Source organism: Ipomoea triloba, chromosome 12, assembly GCF_003576645.1.
Source record: "Ipomoea triloba cultivar NCNSP0323 chromosome 12, ASM357664v1".
NCBI classification, from domain to species: Eukaryota; Viridiplantae; Streptophyta; class Magnoliopsida; order Solanales; family Convolvulaceae; genus Ipomoea; species Ipomoea triloba.
The window spans coordinates 26785716-26811344 of record NC_044927.1 but is presented as its reverse complement, the minus strand read 5'-3'; the positions used below and the strand labels follow the sequence as shown (position 1 = coordinate 26811344).

The window sequence follows — 25629 nt, the reverse complement described above, 5'->3', positions numbered from 1 at the left end:
ACCTTACAAGGTGGACCTGGGTCCACGGCATAACTACTGCTCCGTAATATGTAATATAAATAAGGAATAAACAATTCTAAAAAAAAAATCAAATTAAACTTGAAACACTATAATTAAAAAATACTACCTTACAACCGAACGCTATATACGAATTAGGACTTTAGGAGTGATAGGTATTTAACGAGTTATGTGGCTAAATTAGAATCAATCAATTAGAATATTACAAAGACACTTAAAGGTCTATTTCAGTTATAGCCTTACAGGTGTTGGACACTATATATTCATTTTCTTGTAAACATTTTTTTAGTTTCATTATGTTATTCATATAGTCATATAGAAGTACCAATGGAGTAATATATGGTAGCCACTAACCACATAACAAAAATTACGTTGAAAATATTTGAAATACAAAATTTATTTTAATAATAATCTAAGTTTCAATGAAGTTGTAAATAGATATTTAAAAAAAAACCATAATAAATAGTAACGGTGATGAATAAATGAATTATTAAAATTTAAGTGTGGTTGCTATAATTTATTGACGAGAATTAAGAAAATAAGGGATAAATTTTACTTTTGATCCCATTGACTATTTTATTTTTCAACTTTTGATTTTTATGTTAAAAATGGACTAAATTTTATCCATCGACTATTGATAAATGTATCACTTTTAGTTTAAATTAAATCAAGAAAAAACTAAGAGAAAAGATTGTAGTAGTATATTATCTTTGGGTGGGATAGATGTCCATTTGATGAGCGTATAATAGATTGGTCAGTTGTGGTGAAGGACTGAAGGTATATCTGCAATGGTGATATGTTTAAAAAGTCTTTTTTTTTTTTATAAATAAATTTATTTGATAATTTAGAAAATAGAATTTGGAATTTTTTTTAAATTCGGAAAAGACATCACAATTCACAACAACCTTTTATCTCAATGGACACGCATAACATCTGGAAAGAAACTTCTGGAAAAGCCTTATTTTTATTTAATTAAATTAATTATGCACAAATGGCCAAATAGGTGTAACGTAGTCACTGTTTCGACTTTTATTATTCCACTTTTCAATTTCTTTTTCCTCATTTTTTCCGATTTCTTGAAATTTCCTATCTTATCTGTACTTTTAGGTTCCCACCCCCCACTCAAAATAAGTAACATACACCATAGGAACCTTCTAGAATTACCATTTATTCATCCTGCCCATCTCTCCTCCTTCTCCTTCTCCTCCACACCCACCGCCTCCATCTCCTTCTTCTCCGCCGTGCATCTGCACACCAGATCTGCATCAGTAGCTTCGTTCAAGTGAATCTCCCTGTCTGTTTTCAAGCTCAAAGGTTTTTGTTTCTGAACTTTTAGAATAATCGTTTTGGCCTTTGCGTTGTTTGTTAATGGATTTGGTTCTGATTCAGGTTGATTTTGGAATTTATGGCTCCTCCGCTGCCGCCGGTGGAGCGAAACGGAGGAGAAACGACGGCGGGAGGAGAGGCGCAGAGGAGTGTTCCGACGCCGTTTCTGACGAAAACGTTCCAGCTTGTGGACGACCAGTCGATCGACGATGTGATCTCCTGGAACGAAGACGGATCTAGCTTCATCGTGTGGAATCCGACTGAGTTCGCTAGGGATTTGCTTCCGAAATATTTCAAACACAACAATTTCTCCAGCTTCGTTCGTCAACTCAACACATACGTGAGTTTCTATATCACGAAATTTGTAGGGGAAACTCTTTGATTTGATGCTTAGTTTATGAATCAATCGCGATTTTCAGGGATTCCGGAAGGTTGTACCCGATCGATGGGAATTTTCCAACGATTGCTTCCGGAGAGGCGAAAAACGTTTGTTATGCGATATACAGCGCAGGAAAGTTGCGGCACCAGCCGTTGCCGTGCCTTGCACCGCTGTAACGGCCGCTCCGGTTACTGTTACGGTTACGGCTACGCCTGTCGCAGCCGTTACTCCACAGCCTCCGAAGACGGTTTCACCTTCGAATTCAGGCGAAGAGCAAGTAGTATCATCTAATTCGTCTCCCGGAACAGCCGCGATGGATACATCGCAAGGCGGAAGTACAGCGGAGCTGATTGGAGAGAACGAGCGGCTGAGGAAGGAGAACATAGAGCTAAACAAGGAGCTAAGCCAGATGAAAAGCCTATGCAACAATATATACGTATTAATGTCAAATTACTCCGGCAGTAACGCCAATTCCAGCAATCAATCGGCGGAAAGCAGCTTGCAATCCCTAAAACCGCTCGATCTCATGCCCGCCACCGGCTGCGGAGGAGAGAACCAACCGGATCCTGAGGAAACGAGAGCGAGACTATTCGGAGTCTCGATCGGGTCAAAGCGGGTGAGGGAAGGCGAGGATGGATCGGCAGAGCAGGATCACGATTTACGGCTTCAGCAGCCGGGGACGGACGTGAAATCGGAGCCGTCGGATCCGGAAAACGGCGAGGATAACGAAGAGTCGCCGTGGCTTAGACAGTGCCACAGGCAAAATCAAAGGGTTTGTAATTGACAGGGAAGGATGATGATGATGAATGATTAGATCGATAGATTAGCTGAGAATGGCGGAGAGGTGTGAATCCGTGATAGGGTCCCTGTACGAGGAGAGGCACGTGCGAGAATGAGTCACGTGTCTCGGCTAACCTTTGTCTTTGTGGGGGCCATTTTCCGGAAGCTTCTTAGCCCTTTTTATATATTATTACCTTTTTTTCTGATTTGAGGTAAAATCGCATGTGTGGCATTAACTACTTTTCGTACCCAATAACGGAGTTACCATTGCGAATCAACCCTGAAACTTCTACGCCGTTACGTTGTTGTACTAAATGTCTGTCCAATAATAATTACTACAATTGTATTGGTGCTATAATATTTATTTTAAAAGAATATTTTCCTTATTTTTAATATCATTCATTCTTGCACGGAAGTCTTTATCATTCATCATCTCTCAAGTCTTCACCCCACGTAGTACGCCGAGTTCAGTATATTTCGATGATGATTACTTATGTTCCTATGAACAAATGTTTGTTTTGAGTTAAACATTTGGTCATTCATGTTATGCTTTTCTTGCTAGATCTATGTGCCTTGTGTGTGTCACATCTAATTTTGACTAGCTAGCAATGTTTAGAACACCTAATCATCATCTTCTGGATAGTAGTTAAAAAGGTATTCTTAATAAAGTATATTATCCTAACCCAATGGGGTAGCTCAAGTAGCAAGTGAGCTCTCTTTGTGGGGAAGAATTTCGAGAGAACCCGGGTTCAATTCCCACAAGTGATGATTCCCCCTGCGAATGTGGTGGACCCCGGACCGTTAAACGGACGGAGAGAAAGACCCTGTAAATTTACAAAAAAAGAAAAAAAGTATACTATTCTAATACATAAAATACATTATTTTAGCTCATAAATTTCACTAACACATAATGTGTATTCCGTATTCTTTTAACACATAAAGTACATTAGTCTAACTCATAAAATTCATTGACATCGTTTTGGACCGTGATTCAGATAGCTGTGTAGACCACAGTCCACACAATAATTTTTCGTTGCAAATGCAATAGGTGTCAATCCACCTAGAAACTTGTAATTGGATAATCCTTGAGCTTTTGACTGGTTGAGCCCAATCGTGCATAAGCCGAAATGGGTTTCATTTTCAAAATAGCCCAACTTGTACTCAATTCAACCTCCATTCTAGTTTCTATGAAATTGGTTTGGGCGGGCCTCAGTTTCATCAGCACACTCAGAATTTAGGATAAAACCCAACCGACAAGGCAACAAGCGTGTTGTGTGTTCTTTTTATAATGTTTGACTTTCAAGTTCTTCGGTCGGACCATCTACTTTGGTCCACCTACCATAGCCTGACACGTCCCAGCTTTGACCCTGACACAAAGCAAAGTACCACGACGTGTAACCCTCTCAAAACTACTCATGTACTGTATATGAGTAGTTTTGTAAATATATCATGAAAGTTATTTATAAATAGAGTCATTCTCATTTTGGGTCTTATTGTTATTGGGCATTGCCAATTTTAGTCCACTTAATTAATTTTTGTCACATTGTGGCCAGTCTTATTTAGTTCTTGCCACTTTTAGTCTACCGTTAAAATTTTCGCCAAATGGCCGTCCAAAACAGTTGTATTTTGGTCTTTTCATGCTTTGGTCATACACTTTATCCTTTGTAGTGATTTTCCTTACACATTTTCATCCAATGAAGAGGTCCGACCATTTGACGACATATATTAATTTTCTTGTATTTCATTCATTTTTGGATTTTGTGTTTGTTTAATTTGTTGATTCAATTGAAAATGTGTAAGATAATTTACTTTGATGGCACCGTCACTTTTAGTTCTCAACTTTTAAATTAACCACTTTTAGTTCTTCAACTTTGATGACACCGTCACTTTTAGTCTTCAACTTTTAAATCAACCACTTTTAGTCATCTTATTTTTTGTTTCTAGCCACCTATGGTCCTTCCTTTACAATTGGACATCTAATGTCATTTTCTCAAGGGCAATTCAATCGTTTCATAATTAATGAATTAAGTATTATGTTTCATCTTCAGAATAATTGAAGAAACCTTATTCTCCACTCTCCTTTGTGAACACTAAATTTTGGACCAAATGATTGAATTGCCCTTAAAAAATGACATTCGATGTCCAATTGTAAATGAAGGATCATATATGGCTAGAAACAAAAAGTAAGAGGACTAAAAGTGGTTGATTTAAAAGTTGAGGACTAAAGTAACAGTGACATCAATGTCGGAGGACTAAAAGTGATTAATTCAAAAGTTGAGAACTAAAAGTAGCGGTACCATCAAAGTCCGAGAAACTCCACTGGTATTTACTCATATTATATTTGTAACATGAATGAACAATTATTGATGAAGCAAGTATTTTGTTTTTTCTATCTTTGTTCGTAATTTCTTGCTCGCTTGAATTATTCCTCGACACTTTAATTGCTAAACATGGATGGGTAGGTGTCGATCCAGGAAAGATGAGGGCCCACACACCATTGATGCCAATTACACCACAGCTTATACATGCATTCTGTTCAGGATGGAACATTATATAAACGGCAGAAATGGTGTTGGCAGCTGCCCACCGATTCTCACGACATTTTTTCCTCAGATTCCCATTAATGTTTTATTCTTCAATTCTCTCGATCGATCGATCTTGTACGTGGACAGAATTGAACACTTGGCAGAAATTTATGAAGATGGTGTTTGAGGTGGAATGCTGGATGCTTCCCCGATCCTTTTTTGTTTCCATTTAAGGTAATGATTGTAATCCTTTCCCTAGATTCTTATTTATCATTTCCACTTGTATAGTTTTTATGTATTTTGAGAAAACTACTTGTGCATCCTCCCGCCTTTTCCCTCCATATTCAGAATAAAACGCGAAAGTCAAATAATTTTTTCTTAAAACGGGCCAGAACCTATAAAACACAATTACATTTAGTGTTGAACTTAATTACATTATTAGGGTATCTATCGTTTTTTTTTTTCTACCCTTAGGCCGGGACCCTAGGAGGGACGAGGGAGGAGGCCCGACGACAGGGACCAGATCCCATTGATGTACTCTACCTAACTGGGAGCAAGCAATTTATTTGTCTTCTCGATTTGTGTTTATTTTTTTGGTTGCCCAAAAATATCCCTCTAACCAATAGCCAGAAGACTAATCCTCTATCCCAACGGTCAGCACACTAAGTGGCAGGAGACTAGCCAAATGATTTGCTCCATTCACATAGGTGGTGATTGAACTCCCAACATCATGATTAAGGGCATGTTGGTTTCGATTTGTGTTTATTAGCTATAAATAACTTATGTTGGCTCATCTCCTTGTACTTGTGGTCATCCTTTGTTGACAAGGTTTACAAGAGAAGTTTCACTCAAAATGTATGTTTTTTTAAATAATGATTATGAATTTTTCTGTAAATCAAGAAAAAGTGGGTAGGAAAATATCATGCACCCTATTCTAATGAGAGATCTCATTGGTCCGAAAAAGAATATGTGACTAAAAGAAAATCAAATTAAAGTCATTTCATATTGTAAATGTTGACCCAAAAATGAGATTCTGGCCAGATTAACTTAATGAAGAGGTGCCTCGTGTTGGTTTATAATTGATTGGCTGTCGTATTCTGTCCACAGTTGAAACATCGTTTGATCATTCATAGAAAGATCCTCTGTGAACGAATGTATAAATTATTACACATCAAAGATTCTTGTTATTTTCATATGATATTATTTTTTATGAAATATTTTCGAAATAATTGTGTTTTGAATTAAAATGCAGATCAGAACATCAAATGACAAACACATGGAGGTGGGATATCAACCTACGCGCAAATCAGACTAGGGCTCTAAGAACTCATAGTCTTAATTAGTCAAAACTGTATATTATTTCAAATTATCTTATCTGGATCGTACTTACAGAAAACTCCGCTAATGTCACCTCTTGAATCACTACAAAGGGTCTAAGTAGACTAGGGTAGAGGGTGAGAGCCAAAACTGATGAGGAGTCTTCTCTAGATCCATCGAACACTTTGAATATATAACTTTCTTATCTTTTAAGTATTTATGATTCGAACGGTCTTATAAATTAAAGTTATTTTAATGAAGGGATGTAAATGTTTGAAGACCATAGATATTATATTTTTAGTAGTATTTTTCAGTTCTTACGGCACTTCATCAAAAGCTTAATTCCCCATTTGTCCAAGATATGATTTTTAAAGCCTTCCCCCCCAAAAAAGCAATATATATTCTTCATTCTTCTCAAGCCAATCACTAATGGTGAAGATCCATCCTACTCCAAGCCAAAGAGATACATTAAACTAGTCCTTCCCTAGAAAGTACAAACTTTACAAATGTTAACAAATAAAATTCTTAAAAAGTATTGGTTACCCATGAATATATATATATATACATACATATATATATATGGTTCACAATCGTGTGAGACTGTCTCACAGATACTTATCCATGTGACACTTCGGATCAATATATAAAGAGTAAATACCAGTGGAGGTCATCCGACTTTGATGGCACCGTCACTTTTAGACCTTAACTTTTAAATCAACCACTTTTAGTCCTTCGACTTTGATGGAACCGCCACTTTTAGTCCTCAACTTTTAAATCAACCACTTTTAGTCCTTTTACTTTTTGTTTCTAGCCACCTATGGTCCTTCCTTTACAATTGAACATCTAATGTCATTTTCTCAAGGGCAATTCAGTCATTTCATAATTAATGTATTAAGTATTATGTTTCCTCATCAAGATAATTGAAGAAACTCTATTCTCCACTCTCCTTTGTGAACACTAAATTTTGGACCAAATGACTGAATTGCCCTTGAAAAATGACATTGGATGTTCAATTGTAAAAGAAGGACCATAGGTGGCTAGAAACAAAAAGTAAGAAGACTAAAAGTGGTTGATTTAAAAGTTGAGGACTAAAAGTGGCAGTGCTATCAAAGTCGGAGGACTAAAAGTGGTTAATTTAAAAGTTGAGTACTAAAGTGGCGGTGCCATCAAAGTCGGAGGACATCCACTGGCATTTACTCAATATATAAATGTATTACTTATACTAATAAATATAATACTAAATCAAAAATAAAATGTTTTGTTACTTATATGGAAAAAATAATACTTTTGAGGACAAATGTAATACTTTTATATTTTGATGTAAAAATATTACTTTTTTTCATCAAAAGTATTATATTTTTTCTTAGTAATGTTGCACTTTAAAGAAAAATGTAATATTTTTTTAATAAAAAATGTACATTTCTCTTAAAAATTATTATATTTTCTCATAAACATTTTATTCCTGATTTAGTATTACACTTGTCAGTATAAGTATTACATCCTATATTAATCCAACCCATATGACGGACACTGTCCACACATGCACGTTTTTGCGTAACATATAAACTTTTTCATCAAAAGAAAAAAAAGAAAAAAAAATAAAACTTGCCATCTAAGCTAAGCCACCACTAAAGACAAGCTAAGGGGGAAGCTTGATCATCTGCCGCCCCAATCTCACTAGTGATTCCACCATCCCCCATCCGACACGATCATATAGTTAACAAAACACATCACTTCGAAGTTGAAACTTATTCAAACCTCAAGTTTGGACGTGCTGATTTGAGGCAATAAGCTATGGACAACATAGCATAGTTTATCTTCTTATAGTCTTTTGTTAATTTTTTTTTTTGAGTACTGCTGACTCTGTTATAATGTAGTATCTGTTCATAGCTACTTTCTCAACCTACTAAAGCGAATTTCACTCAATGCTTATAAAGTGAATTTTACCCGAAGCCTACATTCAAATAGGAAATATGAACTTTTCAATAAATTAAACTTAAAACGAAGACCGATAAGTTACAATAGTTATACCATGGACCCGGATCCACCTTGCAATAAGTTAGACTTGTCACAGTTAATTCAAATTGTGAGCATTCAATATGTAAATTGTAAACATTTAGTATATAAATTGTAAACATTTCTTCCAAAAATTGTAAACATTTAGTATGTAAATTGTCTATTTTGGACTCGGGTCCACCTTCTACTCGGTGTACAGAATAATTTGCCGATAAGTAGTTATGGGTAACTTATCAAACCTAAAATTGTCTTTCTTTTTTTTTTTTGTTGTCAAGAAAATTTATTTTTGTTGATTGTGCGGGCATATACGACCTTTATATGTGGCACTTCCAAAGTATTCTCCGAATATCTTTAAACTTGTAAGCCAAGCCCACGAGTATTATAGTACCCTATCAATCATCTATATATACATTAAACTCTCCCCTATTGGTTCTGCAACTCATCCAGCAACAACACTAGTTTTCTGCTACCCAAACCCACCATTTTAGGGCTTCAAAAAACCTAGTATATATTATAGTACCAGTAATTAATTAATGTCGAGGGTTTTAGAGCCACTTACTGTCGGGAGAGTGATTGGGGAAGTTGTGGATAACTTCACCCCCAGTGTGAGAATGACCGTTACATACAACAGTAACCGCCAAGTGTTCAACGGCCATGAACTCATGCCGGCGCTCATTGCTGCTAAACCTCGCGTTGAGATCGGCGGCGATGATTTGAGAGCTGCTTACACTCTTGTAAGTCTCCACAAATTAAGGAATTTTATATGTGAAAAGTTGAACATTATGGTAAAATCTAAACAAGAATGATGGTTATTTCTGGGTTTTCAATTCTTGTTTTTATGTTTTTTTTTTTGGAAGAAAAGATCATGACTGATCCGGATGCTCCCGGGCCTAGTGATCCATACTTGAGGGAACATCTTCACTGGTTTGTATCATAGTCGTCTTATGTTTAGTTTTAATCTTAACCTAATAATGTATGTATGGAGTAATGGTGTTTTGTTTCTTGCAGGATTGTCACTGATATTCCTGGCACCACTGATGCATCTTTCGGTACGTATTACTCGTTACAGTATCCTATGTTTAGTAAAACTGCATCTCTCACAACAAGCTTTTTTTACTAGCTCGTTACAGTGTCTTATGTTTAGTAAAGTTGTATCTCGATCTCAAAAATGAAGTAGTTTTTATTAGAATTCATTTTCATTTTCCTTTTTTATAGGTTCAAAAATTCAAATTATAGCTTAATGTTCAGAGACAAAACTAACACAGCTAAGTATGAATTTATATATATAATGCAAAAATATGGATGCAGGGAGGGAAATTGTGAGGTATGAAGCGCCGAAGCCGGTGATTGGGATACACCGTTACGTGTTTTTACTGTTCAAGCAACGGGCGAGGCATTCGGTGCGGGCCCCACCGTCAAGGGACAGGTTCAACACGCGCGGCTTCTGCGAAGAACAGGGGTTGGGGACGCCGGTCGCCGCCGTGTACTTTAACGCGCAGCGAGAAACCGCCGCCCGGAGAAGATAGATGAAATTCCGATCCGAAGCTCCGGTGGGTGGAGTTTACAACGGACTACTGTTAGTTAAATAACGGAGATAACCGAAGAAAAGTGTGTGCGTCCCAGGAAACGAGGTCACTGACTAATCAGGAATTGACATGTGTTCCTACGGTTATTATACTTGACGATGTGTTAGGGTAACTGTTTGGGGGGTCCCATCACAAGTCTTAGGTTTTCTGCAGATAGGACTTCTTTAGACTTCAGATGTGTGAGGGTGGGTACGTGTCGTCTTCTGTTGGGTTGCTGTGATGATTGCCGTCATAACGGCACAGTTAGTTTGTTTTATGTTTATTTTTTGGGTACGTTTGTTTGTACTACTGTTCTGGGCTGAAAATTTTAGTATAATGTTTTTGTTGTTTTATTAATTTGCTTCTCATAATCTTTTATCGATAACCACTCATTGTCTAATCGATTCACTTCAATCACTAGGGTCTCCGGTCGTCTAACAATAGTTATACCATGGACCAGTATCCATTTACATACTGAATTTTCACAATTTACTTATTGAATATATTTAATATGTAACTTATAAACATCCCGTTACGGACATTCAGTATATAAATTGTTTATTCTGAATTACGGTTCACCTTACAAGGTGAATCTGGATCATCTAACGGGCCAATCATCCCGAGGACTCCATGTTTCTATCTTGTAAATCAAGTCTCTAGTTCTGCAGTTAATCAACCCATCATTGTTGATAATGAAAAAAAAAAAAAAAAGGACTAACAAATGATTCATATATTCATTGGTATGTCTGTCAGCTCACAGAGCTTTAAAAAAAACAGGAATTTAAGGAATACAAACTGCAGAAACATTTTGAGACTAATAAAAGGGGCCTCTACATGTAATCATCAACAACTAATGTAAGACTACTCAAGAAATGCATTCGAGGTTGTAAATTCTTTACAGTTCCAGCTGCAACAAGAAATGCTGGACGGGGTTGAAGCGTCGCAATGCCCGGGCAACAACTGGGGAAAAAAAAAATTCAAGATTTTCTCGACATCACCATCTGAGATTGAAGGTGTCAAATCTCGAAGCCATAGGGCGACAAAACTTCGTCTCTAGAGATGTTTTGCCAAGTCAAGTCAAACATTTATCTCGGCATTACACTGGTTTTCCCTACTGCAACTCCTCCTGCCCCAAAACATGTTCGAACACGTGGTTTTCTCCAATCTCACGCCCATCTTTTCTTGCTCCTCCGACGTGGATTCTCCCCGGTTAGGAGACTCTTCCTGGCTTCCGTTTTCTCCTGGCTCAAATGTCGGGCATGGCCCCTCATTGCACGTGCACAGAGGGATTGCAACCGAAGGAAAGGGGCTGCAGGTCACGGGACACAGCATTTCTGAAGATACAGAAGCAACACGGTTCTTCCTAATTTCCTGCCCGCTCGCTGCAGGCATGGACTTTTCTTGATCTCGAGAATGTAGCATGCACGGGGTACATAAGCTCAGAGATACATGTAGTTTAATTTCCTTCGCTGCAGAACCGGGCAGTTTGACAAAAGAGACAATGCCATGTCTGCAGAGGGGGCAGGGAATCGAGCCAGAAAGACCCGACAGTTCAGATTGGACATTGCTCGTGGAGCAAAGGTAGAGAGCACATCTTACGCAAAGTGCGTGTCCACAGCCTGAAAGTATATTCTCGAAAACATATGCATCAAAAAGAAGAAGAAAAAAAAAAATTGCCCTCCCTTACATTTTCGAATTATTAAAATGATTTATGTGAATCCGTATATAAGCTTCCAACAATGATTGAATGTAGCTGGGCCAAATCACACTAAAAGACTGAATCCAATAAATTAGTTAGATTAACCCATGCCTTTATAAACCCATATGTTCTGTCTTATATTTTCAATGTGGGACTCTTAACAAGTCAAAATCAGTAATGTATGGAAGCAGATTGGGCTTTGATTTGTAAAATTACGATTAATGCAAAAGTGAAGACATTGAAAAATGAAAAAACGGACCTTCTGCAGCAACTGAACACGCTCTCTCCAGGCAGACAGCACACGTATCGACATCACCAGAAGGGGTTGTTGCTGAGGACTGCAACCCGTACTCTCTGCAGTGAATCAAAATAGTCACTACTCGTTTCCAGTTATAAATATCATTGTAATGTTATGCTTTACTAAATACTCAAAGAGCAATCTCATTATACCTCACAATATACATGTAAAAAGTTTACGGATTGATTTGCTAGTAAAAAAAACTGTGAATTCTAGTCTAAATTACACATAGTTAGCAACTAAACAACAAACTGCATTATATTTTGTTACTTTCAAGAGCAAATGCTAGGTACCTTGCGATGTTAAGGACACTCAGGAGGGGCAACGATAAATAATTCGAGGGTGGAAATGCCGGAATTATGGAATCAGAATTTGGATCAAGAAACGGCTCGAGCCAATGACGCCCCCAAATCCTAGCAACATCAAGAGGAATCAATCTGGAAAAAGCAGACATATTTATTGAGCAGATGTACTAGTAACTGTTCAACAATTTTCCTCGAATGCTTAGAATCTAGAAGAGGAAACTAAGCATTACCCATTGCAGTTCAGTGTCAACCGACTAGCACCTTTTGCGATGAGCATCTGTAAACCAAGTAATATCGTTTTACATCAACCGGAGAATTGAATTCCAAATAAATCGTGGAAAATATAAGTTTCTCTTCTATTATAGATAGTTATTTTCGGTTCCCTTCTCACTACAATCATTACCTGACAGCATTTAAGATTACCCCCGCACGCAGCATAATGCAAAGGAGTGCTTCCAGATCCTAGAAAACGATGTGGTCCAGAACGTCAAGTTAGGATCATAGTGATAACAAACAAATATTTACATGAATCCTTAAAGAATAACGTGCCTATTAGATCCATGGATGATCCATAGTGAAAAGTAACAGCTGATATATCTGCGTTAAGATCAAGTAGGAGCTGGACACAATCGAAATATCCATTCAATGCAGCCATATGAAGAGCAGTAATACCACCATCAGCAGATTTATTTACAAACCTCGACAGACCACTGCAATGGAATAAAGCAAATACATAAACGAAGGACTAGATCCAAGGAAACCAAATCTTGTACGGAGTAAAAACTAGATTAGTTCTTTTATCATATTCATGACAAAGAAACACTCCTTGAGCACATCTTTACTGCACACGATGATTCTCTTGAATTATACATACATGTCTAGTGTCACTAAATTGCTATAATATAATTTACACGTTCAACGTAACTTATACCCACTAAATACCATGCAAAGGAAATCTAAAATTGTATCCCTATGTTGTGCATCCCAACCAATGAAGTAAAAACAAACCGCTTACCCTTGTTCGTGCTTGGTTTTTGATTGTGAACTGCCTCGTCCATTATCAGTGTTGGTTTCACCGGTTAGAGATTCCAAAGGGGCACTCGGAACAAAATCGGCCACCACTAACCTCATACACCTAACATGTCCATGCATTGCCGCAAAATGGAGAGCAGTCCTCCCACTGAGATAGTCAGCTCTCGTAACCTGAAAGGGCATCACGATATGATTTTGCCTCACATACCAACCAATTCTTAAGGAAAAATTTTGTTAAAAAATGATCATCACTAGAAGATCAGAATTTAATTTCTCAAAATTCTTAGCAAACTCACATTGCATCTAAAGAGAAGAAGAGTTTGAACAACTTCCCAGTGGCCATACCGACATGCTTGCATCAATGCAGTCTGACAAAAACAATTCAAGAATCATCAGCTACGGAAACCTAAGCTGATTTACCTAATCGTCGTCCTTTACTAGCTAGAGTTAGAAGTGCGGGTTTCCCTAGTCACCCAAATTATAAAATTTAAAAAAAAAATTAAATAAAGAATCCAGTTCATATCAAACACCCATCAATTTCAAGAATCTCAAATCAGAATTGGAGCTGATCTCCCACCAAAAGAACAATCACCAGGCATTATTAGCTCAAGAAATGGCACTGATCAACCATCAAAACAAGACCCAAATCACATACCTGCCCACAGTAATTCCTGGAATTCACATCAGCTCCATTCTCAAGCAACAATGCCACAATCTAAAACACAATTCCCACAAATCAATCAGATGAAAAAAGAACAAAACTTTATGGCACTGAAATGAAGGGAAAGAAAAGGGCAGTACCTCATTATGCCCCTTAGCGGCTGCAAAATGAAGAGGAGAGTTTAGACCACCGAAAGTTGAGTACTTTGCCAAACATGGATTGCAATCCAGCAACATCTTGGCTTCTACATAGTCGCCGTCTCTCGCCGCCGACACCAATCTCTCTCCGGACGCAGAGCAACCAAAGGAGTTCCCCATCTTCCCCTCTCTCTCCCTCTCCCTCTCTATGGAAAAATAGCTCAAATTTCTCTATCAGAATCTACATATACCGATATACGGAGTGTATGTAAATAGTAAATACATAAAAATTGTGTCTTTGTATTTTATATGTACCTTTGATTGGAAGTGGCCAAGTGGGGTTTTGTAAGTGAAGACCCAACCCAAGTTAACAATGAAAATCTGGTCAACTGTCATACAAACAAATAGGATAAAACAAGCCTCGAAAAGGTTAATCAAGTAAATGTAAAATGAAACATGATTTTTTATTGCAGTTATCTTTCTTATGAGTTATTACATAAAAATGAAATTTATCTTAATACACACCTTCAAAGGTTGGTAACAGGTTTTTCACTTCATCTAAAATAATATTTCATATGTTCCATTTTATCTGTCATACATATTATTCATTGATCAAATAAACTCTTTATTCTTTGTATATTTCTATTATCATTTTCTTATAATTTTTAAATGTAACTTTTTGTGTTTAATAGTACTTTTAATATAGTTTCTAAATATATAAATTTTAGATACTAGTTCTAAACTTAATATCATGAAAAATTAAGTTGTAAATAAGTTCAGTCGAATCCCATTAACCGAACTAACACAAAAAATGGGATGAAGGGAATAATAATAATAATAATAATAATAAAAAGTAAAAAGAAAATTTTGGTAACATATTTTGAACCAACAAATTGTTAGGCACAATAATTATGAATAAAGAAAGAAATTTATGGCACATCAAAGATTAGGTAAAGGAATATTACTCCATTTAAGGACAAGGCATCGCACTGATCTCAAACTATATGTTACATATTAGGAGCACCAAAAATCAAATTCATACCATTTTGGAAGAATTGTCATTAAGAAGGTCAATAACATATAACTAATAACTTTAATGTGAGATATAGAGAATAATTTTAATGACTTATATGCATCACTATCGTTATGTTTAAAAAAGGAAATGATGATACTTTTAAAAGAAATCACTTCTTTGATTTCTTTCTTTATTCAACCGCTTAATATGACTAAAATATTATATTGTTTTTATTTTTGATAGAAAATACTGAAAATCTTCTCATTTAATTTGAGAATTTTGTATATCAAAAATGAAAAGATTACCCTGAAACAACTAAGTGCCAATGAGATTGGACCATGCCAACCTATTGAACTAAGTTTCTACAAAGTTTAAGAAAATGAATGTCAAAAAAAGGAGGATGGTCTTCCCTTTCTCATTTAGGTATTATTTATTATTTGGGAAGGTGTATAACACCATGGAATTTGGTTGGCTAAAAAATAATATAAAATTGCAGAATGTGTAGCTTTGGGAAAGCAAAGTGAGGAAAAAAGGGGGCAACATGATGGGCAATGCCTAGGCAACTTTACCTTTCTTTAACTTTAGTTTATGTGCTTGTCTTCATTCCTTAGGCCCTTCAAACTTCCCTTATTTTATAGTTGATCATCAAGTGTTATTGCATTTGTCTTTTTTCACAACTCTTTATTCCTTCTTTTTTCTTGGGTGTGGATTTTGTCTTTCTTAACTCCACAGTCCAAGCATATTGTCACCACAAAAACACTGATACTGTTGAGAAAATGAGATCAAGAAATCAAGAACAAAGATAGAAAATGAAAGAAGAATATAAGATTTACAATATTCAGTAGTGTGCTTACGTACATTAGAGCGAAATACATTTTTTTTATTAATTGTGATTATAATATATTTAGGATTACTAGCATCATTTTTATATATACTCCGTTACATAAACCTATGGTACATTTACAAAATTGCCATTATACTCTGCATTGGTAAGTCATTCACGAGTCACGACATAAATACCATTGATGATTTTTTTTCAACTTCACAAACTAAGCACATTGAGACAATGAATGAGAAAAGCCCTCTTTTTTCAATATTTTCATCAATATTAAATTAGTATAGATTTAACAAAGGTCGCATCTACAAAGTTTATCGCTTACTTGGAAGAAAATTTAGGTCATAATTTTTTAATATAAGACATCCTTATGAGACTATTGGCTCTTATTGGAAAGCCATTATTAATATCAATGAAAAAAATATTCTCACGCTTTTATATGTCTAAAAATTCTTTTATTTGTTTTCAGTGATTAATAAATATTGCTTTGTTCCCAACTAAAATTCCTAACGTACTTAACACGAACTTATGTACCTAATTTAACAAGTGGAAGAAAAGATGGTTGAACCAATGAACATTAAATATATTTTAGATGAAGTCATCAACAAAAGTTGATATGTTTCATTTGCGCGCGTATATCCACCACAAATTAATAATTTAAATTATATGGATCAAATATTTTAAATTTGTTAACAAAAATATCCAACTAGTAGACAGAAAATTGTGTAACGATATTTGCAACATAATGATAATTCATAATATGATGAACCTAAAAAGTATCAATTGTCTTGCCTTCATGAGTATAATGAAAATTCTACCGCAAAGTATTTTGTTTGTATGCAATAAACAAGATGTTAATTCAAGTATCAAAACTCTAATACTCAACCTCTATCCTTTTTTAGATGAAAATGAAACTTACCATCAGTATTTGAGAGTGTGCAGTGGGTAAATTCGTTCATATGTAATAGTTCACAAACAACATGAACGAGGTAAACCGTATTAAGAAAATCCTATGCGACGGACTTAATCGAGAAAGTGTTAATAAATTAGTACAAAAATCATGCTTCATAAACTCGAACATACCTTTCGGTGCGACTCAATCTCAATTATTGATTGAGATCGAAAGAATACACTACTCCCTCAACCCTCATCAAATCAAGTCATTTCCATGACGAATGAAGCCGGACAAACCCAACCTAGTACAAGCTTGTGCGTGCACGCAATATAGATAATTGTTTTGTCTGCTTGGCATATTGTTCAATAAATAATTTATCTATACTTGAATATTAATAGATTATTATCTAGTTTTATAACCCAAAGGGGTAGTTCAAATGGCAAAGAAGATTCTTTATATAGAAGAATTCCTGGATAAATTTAAATTCGATTTCCATAAGTGACAATTCTCCTTAATCAGCTCTTGTGCCTCTCGAAGCAAACGAACAGAAAATAGTCGGGTAGGAGCCGTCAGAGACTCAGAGCCCACACATAGAAAAGTCACAACATAAGGTGAACTCTAGTCCTATGGATTGAGTTAGAACACAATCCTTCTAAAAATATCAAATTGGGCTTTGGGGTCGCATTTGGAGGTCAAGTGCCCAAAACTTTTTGAGGCCCAGCATAACGATTTCCTCAACTAAATAGGCCATGGACCTTATTTCTGCCATTTCAAAATTTAATTTCAAAATCAATTCTTTTCATTAAATGAAAGTTACTCCAAACAGAAAAATTCTTATCCGATTATCACTCTCAAAAATCAAAATGACACATTCCTATTTTATCCATAATCATAAAAAGTATGATATCAAATGAGAAAAATAATATTCGTATTTTAGAACATGTATCATGATTTGATAAACATTAAAAAATGTATGTTACACACAATTTAAATTAACAAAAATGGTTAACTTGATAATCACAATATTACAAATTCAACTTCTAACAAAAACATCCTAGTAACTTTAACTTTCTTGATTTAAACTGCTCAACTATAAACAAAACCTAATTGAAGTATGATTTACTCAATAGTCAATACACACCCTCATATAGTGAAGGTGAGTGTCTCTCGTCAAAAAAAAAAAAAATAAATAAATAATAAAAAAATGAAAGCAAGATATAAACCCACAAACCACGCATTTTTGTATTGATAAAAGAGTAATTGAACAAAAGAAATTCAAGAAGCAGCAGAAAGACAAAAAGAATTCCTTGTCACTACTACTACTACTGACAACACCAAAACAAAAATAAAAATAGTTACAAAGAGTTGTTTGTCTTTGCGGATCAACTGAGTCAATACCCGAACCACCACCCTCTAGTTTTGATGATGCCAAGCCGTATTTTACCTTAAAAATACCTCAAAAACACCGTACGAGGATCCACTTCGGTTCGTTCTTGACTCAAAACCCTCTGTGCTATCAACTTTCGTCTCAATCTCACGCTCCTAATATGCATTCTTGGTGTTTATATTATCATAATATCAATATGACCATCTGATATGTAAAAGGTTCTTTAACCAAAAAAAAAAAAACCGAAAAATAAAAAAGCTAGAAAATGTGTGGCGGGGCAGGGAATGTTACTCACGGGGGGCGTTGGGGTTTGTCAGTTGCAATGGAAGGCGGCTTTGATGTCCATAACCATCCGGGAGATGAGTGCGTTTACAGTCTCGACAGACTCCATCGTGAGCTTGGCACCGGGGAGGCTACTCACTAGCATTTGGAAACCGACAGTGAGTAGAGCTCCGGTGCTGTTGTTGCCCAGGCCCCCTTCTTTGGGGAGGGTTCCTTTGGGATCGTCAGGCCAGCCCGAGTTATTAAAACAATCGGGAACGATAGAGAATCCGGATGGCAGGAGAGCTACGCAGGAAGAATCCCCTCCGTTCATCACCATTGTCATTTCGGGTGCCCCAACTGAAGCGTATGCGATGAGGGAGCCCGATATGTCATTACACGATTCTTGCAAAATGAGCATGCTGTTCTGGTTCATGCTAGCAGAAGCAGTCTGCAAGTAAAAGCCAAAGAAAATTAGCGGGATTAAGGAAATCATGCATCGTTTTACTTTTTTTTTTTTTAGTACTATTGACTCTGTTACAACAATTTAAGACAGTTGCTTACGTTTCGATATAGAGATATTTGGTTGGCAGTATCCTGGCCCTTAGAAATGTGGATCATCTGTTGCAAAGTGCCGTTGGATAAGACATCCCATTGGTTCCTCGTTTCTTCACTCCTTAGGAAATCAAACAAATGCTGCCGTGAAATTGGCAGCCAAATGGTCTTTGTGGCACTCAAGACCACACCCGGGGGCTCTCCTGGTTCACCAATGCTCTTACGCATGTTCAACCTCGCAGCATCGTCCCCATTCCCCGTTTGGATTGGCTCCCATTTGTAAATGTTTCCACAAACCACAGCACAGAAGCTGCGGGTCATCCGTTGTGCCAATGACGCAATACTTCTCCGACCAGCATGACTAACACCTGTGACAAAGTTCAACTTCATTAGATTCCAAACCACCAAACTTTCGAAGCTAATTATCACAATAAAACTTTCTAATAGAAAAAAGACATTAAGATTAAAACAAAATTGACGAGAAAGACCTGAATTGTCTGTACTAGGCATAGACGAAGACATGATAACTGCCAAGCACTCGCACTGCCTCTGAAGGGTCGCAAGCCACCTTTGCGCTCCAAAGCCCATACCGGACCTAATCAACGGTCGGAAGAAATTGTGGACAGTACTGTCATCATATTCCATATGCTGAATCCATATAACCTGAAATAGAACATATTATGGAGAATTGTATGATGACAAGAAACATGAAATATTAAGCACAACATCAATTATTTAATAAAACATATTAAGAATACGTATTTTTGTGGAGAAACCTAGCCAAAGAACCTAAATCAAAGATTGAACTTAATTATTTTTTAAAACACGATTTATGTTCTAGATTGACACGTTCAGGTGACTTGCTAGTGTTGCAATGATGATGATGATAAAAATAATAATAATAACAGCAATAATACAACAATATCACGTAGGAGCAAAAGAATGGAAACAATTACAGTGGTAATTAATGGTTTTAACAGTTTACACACTTTGAGTTAAAGGAGGGAAGAAGATAACAAGATAGGAACAAGTTTCAAAATACATCCCGTTGTTCATTTTGCAATCTCTGGGATCAAAGAGATAATAGAAACTTCAATCCTGTCTTCATAGGATAAATACGGAGTAATATTTAAATTGCAGACCAAAATAGACAGAAAACAAGACGGCGGCATTTGTGGGATGATGAAAGAGAGCACATTATAAGATTGTATATATCCAGGTCACGAAGCCTCGTGGTTAGCAAACAAATCCTGCATATGCGCAGGGTTTTGCAAGAACAGAAGCACTGCACAGAAAGCTTGTGGAGGGAAAAAGGTGACGGTTCCGAGGCTTTTACCTTTCAACCAAAAACCCCAACAATTTATTTATTGGAGATGCAGAAATACAAGTGTATTCTTATACTAATATTGTAGTTTGGATGCCCTCGATTTACACATCTTCAGTCTGGCAGTGCTCAATAGAATATATAAGTCAGACACTAAAAAACCCAAACATTGGAATGCGCTGATCGGCCAATTTTAAATGCTAAAGTGGCATCTCCATCAATAAAATAATAACAGAAGGTTCAGATTCTTATATATCTGAATTCACAGCAAGTTTGACTCCACTCGCCCAAAAAAAAAAAAAAAAACAAAGGTCAAGAGGGTCGGTCCATACTCTAAAAGGCGATAGTATAGTCCTATGTGTTTTCACAGACAAGAAAATGTCTTTGATTAGGATAAAAACCTTAATTACCACAAGCAGATTAAGGAATTAAAACGAACTAAACAAATTCGAGGAAATCATGGAGGATCTTATTATGCAGCTGAAATCAGAAGACATGAATTTTGTAGTTACGAATTACCTTGGAATAACCGTTTGGCATATCTTGCACAATGCACCCGGAAGGAAGAATTCTGCAGCTGGGAAATTCGTGCGGTTGTGTGCCTTCTCGGATCATGTCGACCGAAACATCAACGATCGCCCAGACACCCTCGGCATGCTGCTTGCAGAACCGAAGGAATTTCACATGGTGAAGGGGGACCAATGGAGAAAGAATTTGCAGTTCACCGTGCATCTGCAAACGATTATTTCAAGCTATAGTTTTCGGGATAGACAATAGAAGAACGACACTAGGTATCTATTGAAAGATAACGAAAGTGCATACCAATTGCAAGAAACCGTTTCTGCTTCCACTAGAGTTGCTCGAAATTACATCAATGATCGAGGCTCTTCCCACAAGGCCAGTAAACATTTCTGCCCACCGATTCTGCAACGAGGAAAATATATCCTATGGAATTAGTCTAAGAAAACGATAGACATTCAAATGAAAGATAAAACTCAATTTACCGCATCCATTAAGGTTTCCACAAGGGCCATGCTATTGAAAATTACGGTGCCACTCGCCCTAGTAGCTTCAGTTATGAAGTTAGCTGGCCTCATCCCAAGACAAGAATGAAATGTCCTATCATATTCCTCAAGATTCAACGCTTCCGCGAATCCATCCAAGCTTCGGTACCATAGAGGCTCCCCGATTTCAGCGAGCTTCAGCAGCTCATTCATGGCAGTAAACGCAAGCTCCATAAACACTGATTTATCATAAGTTGCCTCTACCCCACTCATATTTGGAGTAGCCCTCGAGGGCATCAATGGCATACCACTCGAAATCCCATTGCCAAAATCAAGTCCTAGCGGCAACGAACTATCCACTGGGTTCAACCCGCCAAAGCTGTTCCTTCCCACGGCCAATTCCAACCCGGAATTCGCCATTGCAGGTGGTGCCATTGCACCAGGGAAAGAAGAGAACGGCTTTCCCAGAAACTTATTCGCAAGCACACAGATCCTATTCAGCTCATCCCTCAGCCTAGCATTCTCAATCCTTAAATGATGCTCCTCGACATGAACTTCGCCTAGTATCGCCTGCCCGCCACACTGGTTGCAAATTGGGGTGCTCATAGCTTCTTTCATCGCAATGTTCTCTATTCGCAGCTTATCGTTTTCCTGTTTCAGAATCGCATTCTCGTGCCTCTCTAACTGTGTCTGATTCAGTAAAACACACAAACTCAGCATACTATACACAAGAAATAAGAAATACGAAATTCAATGCAAAAAAAAAAAAAAAAAAACTCCTATCATATATACCTTCATTTGGGTTCTCCTATTCTGGAACCAGAATTTAACCTGCTTGCTTTCCAAGTTCAATCTCCTCCCAAGTTCCAATCTTGACTTCTCATCCGGATGAGGATTCTCCTTGAAAGCACTGTAACAACAGTAAAACAACTGTTAATAGAAGTTTCCAGACAACAACACATAAAGAATAAAAGAAAAAATATCATAGCTTACGATTCAAGTTCTTGAATTTGATAAGGAGTGTGGCGATGGTATTTCTTTCTTTTGGAGGATTTATCTCCCGGGGTATTATCTTGATCATCCCCAGAAGCGCCTTCAAAGTTCTCACTCCCGGACCGGCTTTCATATTCATCTTCCCTAGCTCTCCCCATTGAGCCGGGATCAAAGTTTTCGCCTATCATTCCCAGCTCACCAAGGCCCTCCATTTTGGGTTTCTGCATGCAAGGCAATCAAAGCCCAGAAATGTTAGAAATAAATGAAGAGTGATTAAATCAAGAAATGGAAAAAGATTTGATTTTTATGAGAAAGGGTTTTGGGGAAGAAAATGAATTGATTGATTCATACAAGAGCAAGAGAGAGCGGAGGGGTATTGAACATAGAGCGGGGCGGCTGGACCATAGGTGGGGCAACCATTTGTGGCTGAGTTGTCATGCTACTATATGGACGACTATCAGCCACCATTCTTGCACCGCCACCGCCACCGCCACCGCCGCCGCCGCCGCTACCGCCGCCGCCTACTATACCACTACCACTACTACCTATAGACCCTCCAAAAGTCGTCATCATAAACACCCAAAACCTCAAACCTCTCTCTCTCTCTCTCTCAATCAACTAAAAATCTAAACTTTCCTTAACCCAAGCTCAAACCAAGCTCTCTCTCTCTCTTTCTCTCTCTAGAATCAAGATTTCAGAGAAAACGGATGGAATTTGAACAACTTTCTCGCTGTCCAGATTACGCTAATCTCCAGACCATAAAAGGCAAACCTTTTTTCATATTAATGGCCGCATGGGCACACAGCATTCAGTGATTTTAAAGATTTTTACAACTCCACACCGCCTTGGAACCCAATGAACTTCGCCACTCCACCAACCCAAACCCACAAAATTTATGAACAACCAAATGGGTTGGTACAAGCCAACCAAGACCCCTTATTGCACTTATCTCTCTCTCCCCCTTCTCTCTCTCTCTCTCTGTCAATCTATAAAATAAAAACCCTAGCCCCGTTCAATCAGATGGCATGGGTTTGACCGCTAATAGCTGTCAATCTGTCATGGCGAAGAAAGTCCCCATAAAGCGGAAAGCGAAAGGGGGGTTTAAAAGATGGCTCAAAGGAAACCACCCAGAAAGTGAAAAGCCAAAAAAGTGAAAAACAACATAAAAAAGATTGGCTTTTCATTAACCTTACAAAAAGGAAAATGTACTACATTAGCAACAACAAAAAAATAAAATTGAAAATAGCAAAAACACTGTGAAGAAAATCAAAAGATCACCCCTGTCAACTGTGTTGACTCTTTCCAGAATCAAGATTGAAACTCCTTTCACTCAGTTCTCTGTCAATGAGATCATAACCCCCAAAAATATACTTTTGTACGGATAAAGAAGCAATTTTTTTTTAAATGGCATATATATAGCCACTAAAAGTTAAAACAAAATAAAGCTTTTTTAGAATATTATATTATTATCGTGTGGGTAAATACAAAAGTTCAGATTTGTGGACCTTTGCGAGGGAAGTCTCTCCACCCAGATGCTGATGTCGGGATCTGAAGAGAGAGAAAAATGGAGATTAAAATAAAATTTATTTTTCAAAAAAAAAAAAAAAGAGGAGAAAATGAAGCTCATATCAGCAGATTGCGAGCTGACTTACTGTGTCTGCAACGGCGCACGTTAGTCAAAGTGGGGGAGTGAGAGGATTTCTTTTCTTTTCTCTGTGTCTCGATTCCTGGAACGAATCGAAATCCTCAAGAAAAAAAAAAATGGCAGTAAAGAAAAACACTGAATTCTGAGAGAATCCTCTCTCTCTCTATCTCTATCTCTCTCTATCTCTATCTCTCTATATCTTGAGAGAGTTCAATCTACGATCGTTTTTTTTTCCTCTCCAAAACGCTGCAAATTGTGATTATCATCATAGTTTTATAAAGGAAGAATGATGGAGGAAGAAAAAATAAATGGTGGTGGTGCCGTGCTATATAGAGTATATAGAGGTGTGTACAGAGGAAACTGGGGGCAGGTCCCTGGGTCCACAACAAATACATAACATCTCCCTATATGGTTATTATAATTTTAAGATTTTTTTCCGATAATCGACACGATTATTTTTCGTATCATTAATCGTATTGTTGAATATAATGATAATAAGATTTAGTCATGTCGATTCAGTATTACAGATCGCACCATGTCTTTATAGTACATGATTGTGATTGTACCAATATAATCAAAATCGGTAAAATCAGATTTAGTATTACAATTCACGCATTGCCCGGTACGGTACATGATCTAATTAGACATATTATATGTGATTATATCAATATAATTAGAACCATAAAATAATATTATAACCCCGAGAATCCATCCATCTCCTTTAATAATTAATATTCACGAGTTTCATTAATCGTTATGATTCATTTGTTTTAATGGTGAAACTTTGTTATCATTATACCCTTTTTTCTTAATTAAAATTTTGAATGAAATCGATAACTATCAACAACAAGTTTATGCAATATTACAATTTATTTAATTTTAATTTACAAAACAAAAATGGTGATCATTGTACAAATGTGTACTATGAGTAAAACAATAATTTATTTAGTGGTAAATATTAAGATTTCACTTTGCCAATGATCTTGTAGTCCAGTGGCATCAAACCATTTTCTTTATATAGGAGGTGGTGGGTTCGTTCAGCGGAGACAATACTGACCAATAGGTTCAGAAAGTAGTTATGAACAGATACTGCATTCTCATAAAGTTAGTAGTATTAAAAAAAAAAAGATTTCACTTTTATTCTCTCATATAAAGTTGTAATGCATGTCACTTTTTACAATTGTGTTCTAATTCGTTCTCATTATAAAGTTAATTATCATTAATTTGTCTTTACTGCTTTCATTAAACGCTAATAATTTAATGACTACAAATGAACAATGGGAAATTTTTGTGACTAAACATGAATAATTTCAGTATACCAATTTTGTTAGTTTGTTCCATATTTTATCTTTATTTTTTCTACTTTAGGTCCCCTATGTTATCATTAGTGATTGAAATGAACTCTATATGTATATAAACAAATGTTATTATTAACCTTTGGTCCAATCTACCATTATTAGTAATTGAATTGGAAAATAGTAATTAAATAATAATAATCCCATTCAATTTGTTATTATTGGTAAATTTGAACTCATTAAATTGTAGGTAAGTTGTCAACTTATTAAATTGTAAGATCAATTTACTAACTTTCAATTCTCAACTTTGGCATATAATTTTATCATTTCAATCTCATCGTGATTTTTTTTTTAATACTACT

The 25629-nt window shown here is 36.5% G+C and overlaps 4 protein-coding genes across 10 annotated transcripts; 2 read left to right on the top strand and 2 right to left on the bottom strand.

The window, feature by feature from the left end:
• The first annotated feature begins 986 nt into the window (after positions 1-986).
• LOC116000026 (heat stress transcription factor B-2a-like) lies at positions 987-2901 on the top strand. 2 transcript variants are annotated; one of them, XM_031240016.1, is made up of 3 exons: positions 987-1300; positions 1408-1684; positions 1764-2901. In XM_031240016.1, exons 1-3 carry the CDS (start codon positions 1002-1004, stop codon positions 2505-2507), a joined length of 1320 nt encoding a protein of 439 aa, XP_031095876.1. In that variant the 5' UTR covers positions 987-1001; the 3' UTR covers positions 2508-2901. The 2 variants fall into 2 exon arrangements, with proteins under 2 accessions (XP_031095876.1, XP_031095877.1); XM_031240017.1 differs by having other exon boundaries at positions 1167-1332.
• Positions 2902-8803: 5902 nt separating this feature from the next.
• On the top strand, positions 8804-10283 carry LOC115999900 (CEN-like protein 1). The gene is made up of 4 exons (XM_031239846.1): positions 8804-9095; positions 9224-9285; positions 9370-9410; positions 9670-10283. The coding sequence occupies exons 1-4, from the start codon at positions 8895-8897 to the stop codon at positions 9885-9887; spliced, it is 522 nt and encodes a 173-aa protein (XP_031095706.1). The 5' UTR covers positions 8804-8894; the 3' UTR covers positions 9888-10283.
• A 354-nt stretch (positions 10284-10637) lies between these two features.
• On the bottom strand, positions 10638-14283 carry LOC115997918 (E3 ubiquitin-protein ligase XBAT33-like). The gene is made up of 10 exons (XM_031237339.1): positions 14062-14283; positions 13916-13975; positions 13557-13628; positions 13244-13431; positions 12778-12938; positions 12632-12690; positions 12459-12505; positions 12217-12360; positions 11885-11979; positions 10638-11545 (listed from the first exon to the last, which is right to left on the bottom strand). The coding sequence occupies exons 1-10, from the start codon at positions 14236-14238 to the stop codon at positions 11004-11006; spliced, it is 1545 nt and encodes a 514-aa protein (XP_031093199.1). The 5' UTR covers positions 14239-14283; the 3' UTR covers positions 10638-11003.
• A 3738-nt stretch (positions 14284-18021) lies between these two features.
• Positions 18022-24238, bottom strand: LOC116000056 (homeobox-leucine zipper protein ANTHOCYANINLESS 2-like). Of its 6 annotated transcripts, none has more exons than XM_031240067.1 (10): positions 23980-24238; positions 23833-23875; positions 22328-22548; positions 22127-22244; positions 21335-22024; positions 21153-21254; positions 20850-21062; positions 19495-19669; positions 19016-19374; positions 18022-18902 (listed from the first exon to the last, which is right to left on the bottom strand). In XM_031240067.1, the coding sequence occupies exons 3-10, from the start codon at positions 22537-22539 to the stop codon at positions 18504-18506; spliced, it is 2268 nt and encodes a 755-aa protein (XP_031095927.1). In that variant the 5' UTR covers positions 22540-22548; positions 23833-23875; positions 23980-24238; the 3' UTR covers positions 18022-18503. The 6 variants fall into 6 exon arrangements, with proteins under 6 accessions (XP_031095927.1, XP_031095924.1, XP_031095926.1 ...); XM_031240064.1 differs by lacking the exons at positions 23833-23875; positions 23980-24238 and adding an exon at positions 22679-23092 and having other exon boundaries at positions 18022-18394; positions 18486-18902; XM_031240066.1 differs by lacking the exons at positions 23833-23875; positions 23980-24238 and adding an exon at positions 22679-23092 and having other exon boundaries at positions 18022-18357; positions 18486-18902.
• Between the last annotated feature and the right edge of the window lie 1391 nt (positions 24239-25629).

What these genes read in the sequence shown, in the direction of transcription:
- LOC116000026 (XM_031240016.1), top strand. Translation starts at nt 1,002, where the DNA reads ATGCACAAATGGCCAAATAGGTGTAACGTAGTCACTGTTTCGACTTTT. An exon ending in GCATCAGTAGCTTCGTTCAA is followed by an intron (nt 1,301 to 1,407) that starts GTGAATCTCCCT and finishes GTTCTGATTCAG; the next exon opens with GTTGATTTTGGAATTTATGG. An exon ending in TTCGTCAACTCAACACATAC is followed by an intron (nt 1,685 to 1,763) that starts GTGAGTTTCTAT and finishes CGCGATTTTCAG; the next exon opens with GGATTCCGGAAGGTTGTACC.
- LOC115999900 (XM_031239846.1), top strand. Translation starts at nt 8,895, where the DNA reads ATGTCGAGGGTTTTAGAGCCACTTACTGTCGGGAGAGTGATTGGGGAA. An exon ending in TGAGAGCTGCTTACACTCTT is followed by an intron (nt 9,096 to 9,223) that starts GTAAGTCTCCAC and finishes TTGGAAGAAAAG; the next exon opens with ATCATGACTGATCCGGATGC. An exon ending in TTGAGGGAACATCTTCACTG is followed by an intron (nt 9,286 to 9,369) that starts GTTTGTATCATA and finishes TGTTTCTTGCAG; the next exon opens with GATTGTCACTGATATTCCTG.
- LOC115997918 (XM_031237339.1), bottom strand. Translation starts at nt 14,238, where the DNA reads ATGGGGAACTCCTTTGGTTGCTCTGCGTCCGGAGAGAGATTGGTGTCG. An exon ending in GTAATCTTAAATGCTGTCAG is followed by an intron (nt 12,506 to 12,631) that starts GTAATGATTGTA and finishes CTTGGTTTACAG; the next exon opens with ATGCTCATCGCAAAAGGTGC. An exon ending in TTGACACTGAACTGCAATGG is followed by an intron (nt 12,361 to 12,458) that starts GTAATGCTTAGT and finishes TGCTTTTTCCAG; the next exon opens with ATTGATTCCTCTTGATGTTG.
- LOC116000056 (XM_031240063.1), bottom strand. Translation starts at nt 22,900, where the DNA reads ATGATGACGACTTTTGGAGGGTCTATAGGTAGTAGTGGTAGTGGTATA. An exon ending in TGCCAAACGGTTATTCCAAG is followed by an intron (nt 19,670 to 20,849) that starts GTAATTCGTAAC and finishes GTTCTATTTCAG; the next exon opens with GTTATATGGATTCAGCATAT. An exon ending in AAATATCTCTATATCGAAAC is followed by an intron (nt 18,903 to 19,015) that starts GTAAGCAACTGT and finishes TTTTACTTGCAG; the next exon opens with ACTGCTTCTGCTAGCATGAA.